General features: G+C 42.7%; 2 protein-coding genes across 3 annotated transcripts; both read left to right on the top strand.

The window, feature by feature from the left end:
* The first annotated feature begins 2,770 nt into the window (after nt 1-2,770).
* NUPR2 (nuclear protein 2, transcriptional regulator) lies at nt 2,771-8,292 on the top strand. 2 transcript variants are annotated; one of them, XM_081053035.1, is made up of 2 exons: nt 2,771-3,129; nt 5,965-8,292. In XM_081053035.1, exon 1 carries the CDS (start codon nt 2,836-2,838, stop codon nt 3,121-3,123), a length of 288 nt encoding a protein of 95 aa, XP_080909161.1. In that variant the 5' UTR covers nt 2,771-2,835; the 3' UTR covers nt 3,124-3,129; nt 5,965-8,292. The 2 variants fall into 2 exon arrangements, with proteins under 2 accessions (XP_080909161.1, XP_080909160.1); XM_081053034.1 differs by having other exon boundaries at nt 2,793-3,129; nt 3,621-6,633.
* A 1,246-nt stretch (nt 8,293-9,538) lies between these two features.
* Nucleotides 9,539-13,954, top strand: CHCHD2 (coiled-coil-helix-coiled-coil-helix domain containing 2). Its single transcript, XM_081053033.1, has 4 exons — nt 9,539-9,817; nt 11,628-11,877; nt 12,651-12,807; nt 13,651-13,954. Exons 1-4 carry the CDS (start codon nt 9,768-9,770, stop codon nt 13,659-13,661), a joined length of 468 nt encoding a protein of 155 aa, XP_080909159.1. The 5' UTR covers nt 9,539-9,767; the 3' UTR covers nt 13,662-13,954.
* Nucleotides 13,955-14,336: the final 382 nt, after the last annotated feature.

Raw genomic sequence — 14,336 nt, 5'->3', positions numbered from 1 at the left:
TAGTAAAAACTACAAGGGAGTTGTAAATTGTATTCCAGTGTCTGAGGATTCCAGCGCCTGAGGATTAAGAAATTGCTCTTTTCTGGTTAGGATTTTGTTAATTAAATGTATTCACAAGGTATGGGTAGCCTTGAGAAAGGAAACAGAGTTCTTAAGTTAATTAGTGAGGGGAGAGACAAAGAGCAAACAGCTGAATATTAGGATGGATCTAACTGCAAATTAAGTCTAATTACAGGTGGCTAAATAGCAAACTATGCAGTGAGTCAAACTGCAAACTCACCAAGTCTAACTGTGTTATTGATTTACCGAATTTTACCCTTACATTCTATTCTTTTCACTTTTGAGAATGTCTGAATATTTTCATAAGGACAAAGCCTAGAGAAATTTTTTTGGAAAGAGATAATATGTGGGAGAGTGGTATAGGGATAAACATTAGTTTCTCTTTCCCAGTAGCAGATGTAAGACATGTGGGTATAAGAGAAAATTCCCTCCGGTGTTTAATTAAAAACACTCTCGGGATTTGTTAATTTAAGGAACCACCAAAATTGCTCTTAGAGGGCAATATGTAGGCCATGCCTCACCAGGGATAAGGCTGCATAGTGCAGAAGAAAAAACTCAAATCGGCAGTTGGTCATAGACAAACTCAGCAAGATCAAATACCAAAGTCCTCCTTTAAAATTTTTATTTAAGTAGAGAATTCTTTTCCATCTAATAAAAAGAAAATTCCCAAGGGGGTAGTTGCAACTCTTGTGGCAAGAGAATTATCTGTGCTACTTATCAAGATGAGAAACATCCAGAGAATTTTTATGAGTTTATTTGAGCCAAACTGATGAAAATGTCAGGGAGCAAGATGTCAAATATTCCGGAGAATAAGTTTTGCAGTTTTTTTTATGCATTTGAAATTAAAGAGGGAATTTAAGGAAGATTACTTGGAGGTGGGAGAAGAAAGGCAAGGATTGGATTACAGGATAGTTAAAATTATGTGCTCTGGTGAGGGTGGTTACAGTTTATTTCAAAGCTGTGTTAACCTAGATGCACAAAAACAATTGACTGGGCTTGCTTAAGGCAAAGATAAAGCTTTTACTAAAAAGTTGTATGCCTTGGGTCATGGCTATTCACCATGACCTGGCCAGTTAAAAGTTTATGATCAGATCACTCCATGAGGTTAATTTTCATAGAACCCCTTTTTTCATCTACATAGTTAAACCAAACCAAGAAAAAAGTCTTTGAAATAACTCCTTGAGAACAGCATTTAAGGAAGCAGTAATTAGACCTGGGAATCACAGCAGAGCCTGGGTGGAGGGGTAATGACCCCCACTCTGCAGTGCAGCATATCTCCAGAGGTGTAAACTAATGAGACAAAAAGTTAACAGCAGTGGGCTTGTGAGCTGGCAGGATGGGACAGGCAAAGAGTTAACAGGAATGAGCTTAAACGTTAACCACTGGGCTCTGAGTCCCCTGGATAGCACTGCACCTGCAAGCTCACAAGCGCCTTACATCCCTCATAGGTGAGAACAGAACGGTTCTCAATTTCAACCCTCTGCAAACTAACAAACACCCATCATGGATGGGAACAGAACAGTTCCCAATTGCAATAGCAATTCCATACAAGCTGACATCCATCATAGACGGAAACAGGATTGCAGCCTCCCTCCCCCACTCCCCTGCAAGCTGACAAGTACCCAACATCCAGCATGGAAAAACAGAAAAACTCAGCACTCCTTCTCATGGGTGCAGCTCTTCCCCATAAGACTCTACCCTGGCTAACCTCCATTTCCCAGTCTCTCTCTCTTACCCGTCTCCGCAGCTGTCTCCATGAGACTGCCCGGGCAAACTTCTGCCAGTTCCAAACAGAACTCTCTTTTTCCCTTTTTTGACTTTCAATATATCTGTGCTTACTTTTGTCGTCTCGAAAATTCTTTTTACATTCTGCGAACGACCAGGGGTTAATTCTACACCAAGACGTAAAACTGACCTTTTCTGAGCTCTCTTCAGCTTCCTCTCTACTGCTCTGATGGAGGACCATCCCCCATGACGGCGGGCCAGGCGCAGCCAGTGGGATGCTGGGCTCCTGCTGGTTTCCCGGCTGAGCTTCTCAGACTCTTCCCGCTCATCCCAAACTGCTGCCGCCGTAAAGTTGTCAGGCTTATGCTTCCGGAGCCAGGTCGTGGGCACCCACGGACAATCTGAAATTGCGCGGTTCTGGGCCTTGCAGCAGTGAGGGGGACTTTTCCTTCTTAATGGCTCTTAATACAATTAACACCTACTCCTTATCAAAAGCATGGACTTGAGGAAAGGAAAAAGAACTAATGTATAGCTCTACCAGCCAGAAATACTTTTAGCATTATGATGAATTTCCTTTCAGTCTTTCACAAACAGATGTGTTTTAGAAATACGTTACTGGGCTACTATGGGCATGTCTTCAGAAGCTAATTCTTCGGTTTACATCATTATTGAGCGCTTTCTCATGTCATCAAATAGTAACAAACTGTTTATTGCTGATAAAAGTCCTCGGGAGAAATACACAGCCCTACATTTTCTTTACGCTGTCCCTCACTGTTGGACACTTGGATAGCTTCCCATTTGGGGCCGCCATAAACGAAATGCTCAGTTGGATTTTGCCTTCTCGGCTGGTGGCACAGGTGCCCTGGAAAGGCAGCGACGATTCCCGGAAACCGCGCGCAGAACTCCGGCCGGCGCGCCGCAAGCCCCGGGCTCTGTGGCGTCAGGATTAGGCTCCGCCCCCGCCGACGGAGCCAATCGTGGCGCGGGACAGGCCGGAGGCCGGCCACAGGCGTCGGCTCGCAGCCGCGGGCGGCCGGGCTGCCTGGCGCCATGGACCTGGCGGTCCCCGGGACCCAGGCTCAGGCCCCAGCGCCGCCACCCGAGGCGCTGAGCCCGGAAGAGGAGCTCTACGACTGCGCCGATTACTACTACCTGTGTGACTTCCCGGCCTGCGGTGCTGGGCGCAGCAAGGGCCGGACTCGCCGCGAGCGGGAGCTGCGCACGAACTGGCCAGTGCCTGGTGGCCACGAGCGCAAAGTCGCACGGAAGCTCCTCAACGGCCAGCGCAAGCGTCGCCAGCGCCAGCAGCAGCCCCGGCCGCGCTCTCGCCTCGCCTGAACGCCGGTTCGTACGGCCGCCGCCGGTCGGGCCGTGGGTAGCCCCGCGAGCATCGCTGCCGGCGGCCTCCTGCTGCTTCACGCTGGCAGAGTCGCCCCCATTCGAGGCAGTCCCGCGTTAGCTACCCCGTGTACCCGGACAGTCAGCTCTGCCGCGTCTTTTGGAGCAAAAATTAATGTAAGACACGGTCTTAGGACCTTGAAAATAAGACCGTGTTTTATGTTAATTTTTGCTCCAAAAGACGCGTTAGAGCTGATTATCCGGCTAATTCTTATTTTCGGGTAAACACGGTAGTCATAGCTGGATTCCCGCCCTCAGCTTATCTCCTGACCGCAGTTGGAATGGTGGAAAACTATACTTGTTGGAATTCTGCAGTTGGGTAGAGAAGGCGCTGGGAAATACCTTTTTAAAAAATACAAGTGAGGGATTTACTTCCAGTGCTTATGCTCGGACTAAAGAGAATACCTGACTTTTTTTTTTTGTCTGATTTTCTACAGGATACCCAAAAGACCTGATAAAAGTATTTTAGCTGACTCCCCTCGGTAACTGTAGTTCTAAGGGGGAGAGAATCCGTGTCGGTCAACAATTTCTTTTCCACATCACTCTCCTGCAGTATCTTCCTTAATGACTGTTAATTGTGACATCCAACTGGGTATGCCTTTTTAGGGTTTTTAATTAAAAGAAACAGCAAGAATGGCATTTTAACCCCTCTGGAGTTTTGTTTTCAATTATCATAACTTTTCAAGTCCACAAATATTTGAGTTCTCAAATGTGTGAAGAAGAGGTCACAAAGATGAATGAGAGAACAAAGAGGAATTTATACAAGATTTCAACCCAAGTGTCAGAGACTACTGTGTAGGTTTAATATGTTTGTCAAAATAGGAATATTTTAAATAACAGTGTCTGTTGAACTTAGTTGCTAGGTTCTCTGCACTATTGATCCTATGACAGTCCTTTTGAGGTAGAGGCTGTTGTGCCATTTTATAAAGGGGATTCTTGAGGCTCAGAGAGTCCACATTACTTTCCAGAGGTCACACAGCTGGTTAGAAAGAAGACCAGCATAGGGCCCGCTTTGTGGCTCAGGTGATTGGAGTGCCATGTTCCTAAAGCCAGGTTGCCAGTTCGATTCCCACAAGGGCCAGTGAACTCGCCCTCTACAGCTAAGATTGTGAACAACGACTCTCCCTGGAGCTGGGCTACCCTGTGCTGCCATGAGCGGCCAGTGGCCAATGTGAGTGGCTGGCAACCATTGTGAGCGGCCAGCAGCGAGCTGCTGTGAGCTGCAGACCTTCGACTGGCGACCCACTGCCTTAGTCAGGTGGAGTGCAAGGCTCATAATACGAGCATGGGCCAGGGAGCTGTGTCCTACACAGCTAGACTGAGAAACAATGGCTTGAACCAGAGTGGGAAGAGGTGGAAGAAGGGGGAAAAAAACAAGAAGACCAGCATAACAGATACAATAAAGCTTTCACTCCTTCCAGTATCACAGCTTTCCTCAACTGTAGACAATGTTCTGTGGTTCGGAACCACCCACAAACTCTATGTCCAAGGACAAGAGTTGAGTTTTAGTTAAAAAATTATGCAGAATATGGCAGGGTAGTTTTCCTTTATCTTCAGTCTGCATTTAGTCAGGACTCTGCATCCAGGGGTGAATCCTTGGTTAGGAGAAAAAGGTGATGTACTGGAAGGAGCACCCCAAATTTTAATCCCAGCTATGACTTCATTGCTCTGGCTGTCAACAAACTTCTGAGTGATAACTCCTTTCAAGTTCCACCAAGCTTCAGGTTTCTCATTGTTAAGATGGGAATAATATTGGATTATCTTGCCAAACTGTGGATTACAGATAAAATATATAAAACATCTGACACAGTTAAGGGTACATAATAGGTACTCAATAAATGGTAACTATTTTTAAGCTTACCTTCCTTTCCTTCCTCTCTAGTCACAAAGTCTTAAATGATTTCAATCACTGCATTTAATTCCTTTAAAATATCTCCCAAGATCCAGGCAGTGTGGTATGGAAGGAGTCCTGGCTTTGGAATCAAACAACTCTACTGACTTGGGCAATTTGCTTAAACTCTAAGCATGTTTCCTTACCTAGAAAAATGGGGATAATATAGTACCTATTTTAAGAGTTCTTGTAAGGCATAAATGGAATAATGTATGTAAAGCCCTTAGTGTCGGTATATAATAGGCACTCAAATAATTAGTAATGTTTCCACTGCCACTGTCTTAGACTTTAGGACTTTTTTCCTTACTCCTAGTGTCCCTCTTCTATGTCTCAGACAGTATGTCTAGATTAATCTACCTGAAGGCCATTTTATCATAAAAAACCCTCAATGACTTCTCTAACCTTATAGGGTAAAAGCCTATATTCCTTACATTGGAATCATCTATTGGATTTTCTTAAGTTTTGACCTGCAACTTCCAAAAATACACTGGTTCTTGACATAGGTCTTTCGTCCTCTAAACTCACCATAATTATGCTTCTTCATTTGAATCTGTGCTGTCCTATTTAGCATGCCCTTTCCCCTTTTATAATTTGAATCCTGAAACTAATTCCACCTATACTTATTAAGTGCCACTTTCTTCCAGAAGCCTTCATCCATGTTGAATTCCTTTGAAGTCCCATAGAACTTCATATAAACATCACTTAACTACTTGTTCATATAGCATTTTGTACTTTTAGGTGAACAGTTAAAAACATTCATTCATTCTTTTTTGTCTGATAAGTGCAAGGCACTGTTATAAGTATGTTTTAGTTATCCAAAACTAACACAAAAAAAGTGCAAGAACCTTAATGTCTGAAACATCTCAGTTCCTATAAAATTCCTGTTGTAGGGGCCGGCCCCGTGGCTCAGGCAGTTGGAGCTCCATGCTCCTAACTCCGAAGGCTGCCGGTTCGATTCCCACATGGACCAGTGGGCTCTCAACCACAAGGTTGCCTGTTCAACTCCTCGAATCCCACAAGGGATGGTGGGCTCCGCCCCCTGCAACTAAGATTGAACATGGCACTTTGAGCTGAGCTGCTGCTGAGCTCCCAGATGGCTCAGTTGGTTGGAGCGCGTCCTCTCAACGACAAGGTTGCCGGTTTGACTCCCGCAAGGGATGGTGGGCTGTGCCCGCTGCAACTAGCAATGGCAACTGGACCTGGAGCTGAGCTGCGCCCTTCACAACTAAGACTGAAAGGACAACAACTTGAAGTTGAACGGCACCCTCCACAACTAAGATTGAAAGGACAACAACTTGACTTGGAAAAAAAAAGTCCTGGAAGTACACACTGTTCCCCAATAAAGTCCTGTTCCCCTTCCCCCCCAAACAAAATTCCTGTTGTAAAGTACAGCATACTTAGACAGATATAAGCCATGTTAAAGCAACTCTGTAACATGTTCTAACTAGATTTTGCTTATTTTAGATACTAAAACTTTTACAATTTAAATGTAGTAATTGTAGAAATTGTGTATTAATTACTATTGCTGTGTAATAAATTACTCCAAAACCTAGTGGCTTAAAAGAACAAATACTTATCTCAGTTTTTGTAGGTCAGGAATTCAGAAGTGGCTCAACTGGATGGTTCTAGCTCATGTCTCTAATGAGGTTGCAGTCAGACTGTTGGCTAAGACTACAATCATTGTTGGCTACTTCCAAGATGGTGCTTACTCACATGTCTGCTGGCAGAAGGCTTCACTTTTTTGCCACATAAGGCCCTCCATTAGGCTGAGTGAGTGTCCTCATGATGTGACAGCTGACTTTCCCCAGAGTAAGTGATCTGAGAGAGTGAGCAAGAAGGAAGCGACAGTACCTTTTATGACCTAGTCTCTGCTTTTTTAAATCCATTCAAAGTGAGCCACACTCAAAGGGAGAGGAATGAAGCTCCACCTTTTGAAAGGAAAGTCAATTTGTAGACATATTTTAAACCACCATGGTATGTTTAATTATTGTAAGTATGTTCATTGTAGGAAAGTTGGAAAATATGGATGAAGTTAAAAAAAAGGAAGAAAGAAATCACTACCCAATGGCTAATGTCACTCCTTGGGTATATATAATGCTAGTCTTTAAAACATATAAATTTTCTCAAAATATGAACATGTTATGTATACTATTTTATAAAGTGCTCTTTCATTTAATATATTGTGAAAAATACCTTTCATGACAAATATTCTTTCATAACATTTAAATGGCTGCACAGCATCTTATCATATGTGTGTATCATAACTTATTTAAGTAAGTCTATATTGTAGGACACTTAGGTTGTTTACAGGTTTTTCCTACTTTATACATTTTGTTGAACATCCTTATAGTTACTTTCCACATACTTGTACATGACTGTTTCTTAAATTCCTAGACATGGAATTTCTGGAACAGGCTTTGTACAATTTTAAACTTCTGTTATCTACTGCCTAATTTGAGTAGAATTTTTAATGCAATTATCAAGAGTCTATTTAGCCAAATGTCTGTGTCAAATATCTGTAATAATGCCTGTAAGTGTTTCTTGTTCAAATTTTGGTCACCATAGAAAATTTGTTGAGAATGACTGAAATCACTATGGAATGAGAAGTTACATAAATTTTACTAAAGAGTGAATTTCATTCAGCACATCTCTCCAGTGAACTACAAATGATAGTAGCAGAATGTGGTATTTATTTTCAATTCCCACTTTTTTTTGTTACTAGTTTTAATTAACCTTTTACATGTTCTTAATTTGGTTTTGAGTAACAGGAATACATAAACTCTTTCAAAATCCAAAAGACAATGTTATCATTAAAAGTCCCACCCCTGTGCCACAATAGGACTGGGCAGTGTTATTGCCTGAAGGCAAGCAGTGTTACCAGCTGCAGTGATTTTTATGCATATGCAATATGGTCTTTTCTATTTTACACAAATGATGGCACACTATACTCAATTCTGCCCTTTGCTTTTCCCCCTGACAGTTTATTTTGGAAATCATTTCACATCAATACATACAGAAGCTTCTTTATTCTTTCTTATAGCTACATATTGTGTGAATGTGCATAGTTTTTAAACCGGTATTTTACTAATAGAAATTTAGGTTGTTTCCAATCTTTTAGTATCACAAAATAATATTGTACAAACATCTAATATTCTCTCTTCAATTTAGGAATTAATGCTTAGCCAAGTATGATTAAAATTGTCTCTTTTCTGGTCTGGATGCCTGTCTGTCTTGATTGTCCAAAGTTCTGCTCCCTCTAAGCTCTTGTGCCAAGGCATCCTTTATAAGGTTCCTTTTCTCCATCTCTGCTTATGAATGATCCAAAGGCAAGTACTTATAGTCTTATCACTTATAAAGCTTTCTTTAAGAAGTCCTGGGAAAATAAAACTTTGTTTTTCACGCAAAGTTTTTGCATTATTTACCCCTCACTTCAACAAACATCTGCTGTTGCTGAAAAGGTTGTATTAAACTCTGCTACCTCTAGTGGAAGGAGGAAATTTCTGATGAACATCCCAAGTAGAAATGGAGGTTCCACCTCTGGTTTCTCTCCTCCGTAAATCCCATTTCATCCCCAAGGACCTTCTCATGAAACCTCCCATGAAATGCCACTCGTCAACTTTTCCCCTACTGCAGGAGTTCTAAAATGTTACTGTTAAAAGCATTTCACACTATTATTAAAAGAGACCGTTGGGACCTTTGCAGTTATTCCCTCTGCCTGGAATGCTGTTACTCTTGATAAACACGCGGGCTTGCTTCCCCACTTCAAGGACTGGTGAAATGCGTCTTCAAAGAGTCCTGTTCTCTCTCACCTAACTTCCTATGTCCCTTACCCTTCTGTTTGTTGCTTCCTGTCACCATCACCTGATTTACATAGGCGCTGTGTCTCCCCTCCCTGAATTTAAACCATGAAAGAATAGCCTTGTTTTATTTGGTGCTATATTTCCAGAACCTAGCCAGCACTTGTATGTCATTCCGAACATTTTTGTTTAGGTATCAGTGAATGAATACTATCCCAATTATAGGCAGAAATTCTATAATATACACGAAATGGGGGGTGAAAATTTATAGTAATACATAAATGTAGGCACTATTACTGTCTCAATTTAACTTTTGTTGACTAGATCCAAGGGAAGGAAAACAAACAGAACTCAAGTTCCCTGCCTAGTGTTCAACGTCCTTCCTTCAGTTCAGATTACGTGCGCGCTGTGTCTCAAAAAAATATTTATCCAAATAAGCAACTCGCGCCAGGCCCAGTAGTAATTACGCCAGAGATCTGACTCTCAAAGTTGCATTTGACCTAACATCTTAACACAAATGTTTGAAGGAAGCAGCGACGGTCCTTCTGCTCTACGAAGCACACTGCTAGCGGTTCTGACTCCTGCTAGGTTCGGACGCAAGGTTTGCCGGGAATCCGCAAGCACTTCCGGTTTTCCCAACAGCCCGGGCGCCCAGCTCCGGTCACCCACTGCGTACGACGACGTGCCGCCATGTCGTTCTGCTCTTCCAGTGACCTTCAGTGCCCGCGGAGACAGCGGACGACGGAAGGCCTCTGGCTGGGCGCCGATTGGTTGCGCGCTGAGGCCAGCCCCGCCCCCTGGCTTCCCCTCTCCAGTTCCGCGGAAGCCGCCGAGTTCGCCGCCGAGTTCTCCCCCGAGCCTCTCCGTTGTAGACGCCGAGCCGTCGCGCAGCTGCGATGCCGCGTGGAAGCCGAAGCCGGACCTCCCGCGTAGCCCCTCCGGCCAGGTGAGGCCCTCGCGGGGTTCGGGGCCCGGCCGGCCCGTGACGCAGGGCGGCCGCGCTAGGCCTCTGCGCGGCGGGGCGGAAGCTGGCGGAGGCCGCGACTGGGGCGTCTGGAGGCCGACGCGGCGCGGACCCCTCTCCGCCGGTCGCGACACTTTGTAGACGGGCCTTGGCTAGATTTCTAATTTCGAATGCCCATGAATTATTGCTTAAAATACCTCATAGCTCATTTTAAGTGGCAACAGTCAAGTTGTAAAAAGAAGTGGACGTTTTGTAAGTGTAAACCGCTGAAACGTCAAACGTAGCAAAGAAAATGTAGAAGAAGGGTAATATAATCGGGAAATGATCGAATTTCAATTCAGTGAATAATCTGAGCACCTGCCCCGGCTGTGTCCGGGGGCTGCGCATAGCAGGAGACACGGTCACTGAGGCCGTACGTGGACCTGTGTGCACGTGCACATGACATTTTCTAGTTCACGAAGTGCTTTTAAAAAGTCCTTCCAGTTACCTCGTGGTAACCCTAGAGATCGATGTTATTCCTGTTTTACATAAATAAAGAAACTCTAGACTCAGAATAAGTGTCTTGTCTAAACGGCCGTGTCTCCAGTAAGAGGAAAGCGAGATGTCAGACCCTAGATTGTAGACGACCACCGATCCAGGACGTTTCGCATAGTGCCACGTTGCTTTTCGGGACTGAGCTGGATTGTGTTCGGTGTGCTAGCAGTGGAGGGAAGGGGCTCGCTTATGGAAAGAAACTTCTATCCAAAGGACAGCACACCACATTTTATAAAGTTATGCCAGATGAAGTCATAAACTTTTGACCAGCCTTATTTGGGTGAAGAGCACCCAAGCAAACAATCTGAAAAATAGGCAGAGGGAGGATAATACAGGTGAAGATTTTTAAAGCAGGACCGGACATATTAGTGCAATCGTTGAAAGCATCTAAATGCCCTACAGACGGGAAAGAATTGAGATTAATTTTGGTATAACAGTTCAGGCACGTCACTTCCAGTTACCTGTCTTCAGTGTTCCATCTGTAAAATGAAGGAATTGGACTAGACTGTTTCCACAGATGACTATCTGCAGGTTTTCATTCAGATGTTACCAGCTCAGGGAGATTTCCCTTGACTATCCAAAAAGCGTGACGTCCCACAACATGCTCTCCCTCTCTTGATATTTTTTCCTTAACATTTAATACCACGTGGAGAATTCTGTAAGGATATTTTAACCTCTTGATATTTTACAATTTTTATGAAGTAATGGAGTAACTGTGTTCTTTAAAGGTACTGTGGACTATGTGACTATATGGAAATGGTTGCAAAAGAGCAGGAAAAAAAAGTTTATAGTTGGTGATTACAACCTTAACAAAAGGTTAAAGAGAGAAAGTTATGCAATAAAATAGTTCAGGGAATTGTGTTCTGTAAAGTTCTCTTGTATGTGTATAGTGTTTGTGTTTAATAATTTAAAATGAAAATCCTGAGTTTTATTGTAATATACAAGTTTTTGTTTTTAATTTTTACTGGGGAATATTGGGAAATAGTGTGTTTCTCCAGGGCCCATCAGCTCCAAGTCGTCCTTCAATCTAGTTGTGGAGGGCGCGGCTCAGCTCCAAGTCCACTTGCCGTTTTCAATCTTTAGTTGCAGGGGGCGCAGCCCACCATCCTACGCGGGGAATTTAACCGGCAACCTTGTTAAGAGCTCATGTTCTAACCAACTGAGCCATCCAGGTGCCCCACAAATTTATTTTAAGTTGACAATTTCTAGACCTGGTTAGAAGTGGGAACTTCATACTTTTTGTTCTTTTCTTTCACAGCCGGGCACCTCAGATGAGACCTGTGCCCAGGCCAGCGCCAGCAGCTCAGCCGCCAGTAGCAGCTCCACCATTTGCTGTTGGCTCACCTGCTCCGGCACCCCGGCAGCCAGGTCTGATGGCACAAATGGCAACCACTGCAGCTGGTGTGGCTGTGGGCTCTGCTGTTGGCCACACATTAGGTCATGCCATCACTGGGGGCTTCAGTGGAGGAAGTAATGCTGAGCCCGCAAGGCCTGACATCACTTACCAGGTAAGATTTTGGCCAGTGTTTCCCTTCAGCGGTGTATTTTATGAGAAAACCTAGTTATTTGTAAGTTCCGTATGTATAAGAACTGTCTATAATCTTAGAAGCTACAGTGCTGTTAACAGAAAATGTTTTATCAAAAGCCACATTTGGCAGTTGAGTTAGTACCTTAGGCCAGCATCAGCAAGGACTGTACAAATTATATTTCTTCCAAAGGAGCAGAATTGCAGTGTTGTAACCTGATTCAACCTGTAAAACAGCCATTTTTCCCTTACGTTAAATATTTTATCTAATTCAGTCTCAATCTTGGTTAAGTGTTCAAAAAAATCTCTTTACTAGCTCTTTGCTTTCTTATCTCTTACCTGACATTTGCCACTGCCCTCTTTCTGAGGTATGTGAATTTTCTTCTCTACTGAGCAAGGGTGTGTATTCTGTTGCATTTCTGGTGTACTTGAAACTCTTCATCCATTTTTCTATGACAGTCCCATTTTTTTTTTCTCCATGAAACTTCACTGAATCACTGGTCTTTAAATGCCCAGGTAACCATTTCACTTTATTTGTATCTTTGTTCTTGAATCTTTCTGATCGTAACTGGAATTGTTAAAGCTCATTTTCTGCCTTGAAAATTTTTCACTTTTCATGTTATTAAATGGAAACTAATTTACATCTGGGTTTAGCTCTCTTTCCCCAGTTAACCTCAAAGACAATGGATACTGTTCTCTGTTCAGGTATAAATATACTTTTCTTTCTAAATGGTCCTGTATGTTCTGCCTTTGCAGGAGCCTCAGGGAACCCAGCCGGTATACCAGGAGCAGCAGCAGTTTAGCCCATGCCACTATGAGATGAAACAATTTTTGGAGTGTGCCCAGAACCAGGGTGACCTGAAACTTTGTGAGGGTTTCAGCGAGGTGCTGAAACAGTGCAAATTTGCAAATGGTAGGTGATCTATCAGTCCATGATTGAACTTTCATGTGCTCGATTCATTTAATGGTGCTTCTGGGCCCTGAAGGGAGTCTGTTTAATAAATCAAACTGACAAGTTAGAGGAGATTTTGTTAAAATTACTCTAAAAATAATCTAACTTATAACAAGAAGTTGGTCCAGAGGTTTCTAGTCATTGCTTAGTACTTTACCAGTTCTGAATCTGAGTCTTCCTTAAGTAGGCATAGATCAGTGTGCCAGATCTTCATGGTGGTTAACTGTATGTGAGTTATCTAGACTTAAGGTTATGAATATAAAATTCCGTTTTTACCAAAATCCAGGAGTGTACAAAGAGACTCCGATAATGTTGTCATTCTACACTCCTCATTTGAGAGAGACAAGTTTTTTTAAGTCTCAATGGAACACTGAGATTCAGGCTCTCCAAAATGTCAACTTGTCCTCCTATCGACCTAAGAATTTAATGAGCATCTATTAAAATGCTTATTTTCATTTTCCCACGTTCATTTTGGTAGGACATAGGGGAGAAGTTAATCCTGTCAGGTGGTTGAACCATGAAAGTAAGAGATGCATGTCCAAGTTTATCGGAATTCTTTGATGTAGCTACATCTCGTACCAAAGTGGCTGTATTTCTGCTTCAGGACTCTGTCCCTGTGCCCTGTCTTTTCTAAGTTGTGACAAGTGCAGAGATGAAGTTTTGTTGGTTGCAGGATGCCTTCAATAACTTGTGAAAGAAACAAATAACCCTGGGCTTTTCCCTCCTTTCGTAATTGATAGGGTTTCTGTTTTGTTAGGAATATACAGCAAATGCTCCTCTAATGTACCTTTTTTTTGTTTGCAGGATTAGCCTAATGAAGTTCAAATCGAAGATACGGAAACTCTTCTCTCATGACCATGTTAACTTAGTATAAAAATATAATTACTAGTGAGAGTGTAAAGTATAAAACCACCAGTTAAACCTCTCCTCCAGCATTAATGGCTTCCTTGCTACAGAATTGCAATGGACAGGGTGTTTGTAACTACAGAAGTTAATTGAGATGATAATGAGTTTGGGGCTGAGCAAATATTTGTGTTGCCTCCTTATACAAGCTTTTGTGATGTTATTGTTTGTGAATCAATTAGAATAAAGTGATTTTCTTCAAAAATGGTGTCTCATAAGTTCAAGGTCATAAATTATATATGGTATACACATGCTGAACATATGCATTTTGCAGATGAACACAATTGTCTCAATATGTCTTTAAGTTTATCTGGTTTATAGTCTCTGGATGTTACTATCCACCAGAGCCTCTGGGAGAGTTGTCTGAAGATTTTAGTCACGTAAACAGTAGCTGACTAGCAAACATGCTGCTCTTTAAAAAGGTACCGGATACTACAGGCCTTTGGAGCCAGTGTTCAATAAACCGAGCAGTAACCGAAAACTTTAAAATATTCATTGTTCTAATCAGGTGGATAATACATGAAATGGGTTCCCTGTGGCCAGATCTTCACTACGTGTCACTGTTTTCCTAGAATATCCAATTAGTT

The sequence above is a fragment of the Rhinolophus hipposideros genome (genome assembly GCF_964194185.1).
Source record: "Rhinolophus hipposideros genome assembly, chromosome: 7".
Lineage (NCBI taxonomy): Eukaryota > Metazoa > Chordata > Mammalia > Chiroptera > Rhinolophidae > Rhinolophus > Rhinolophus hipposideros.
This window is presented reverse-complemented; position numbering and strand designations above follow the sequence as displayed.

What these genes read in the sequence shown, in the direction of transcription:
- NUPR2 (XM_081053035.1), top strand. Translation starts at nt 2,836, where the DNA reads ATGGACCTGGCGGTCCCCGGGACCCAGGCTCAGGCCCCAGCGCCGCCA.
- CHCHD2 (XM_081053033.1), top strand. Translation starts at nt 9,768, where the DNA reads ATGCCGCGTGGAAGCCGAAGCCGGACCTCCCGCGTAGCCCCTCCGGCC. An exon ending in CGCGTAGCCCCTCCGGCCAG is followed by an intron (nt 9,818 to 11,627) that starts GTGAGGCCCTCG and finishes TTTCTTTCACAG; the next exon opens with CCGGGCACCTCAGATGAGAC. An exon ending in GGCCTGACATCACTTACCAG is followed by an intron (nt 11,878 to 12,650) that starts GTAAGATTTTGG and finishes CTGCCTTTGCAG; the next exon opens with GAGCCTCAGGGAACCCAGCC.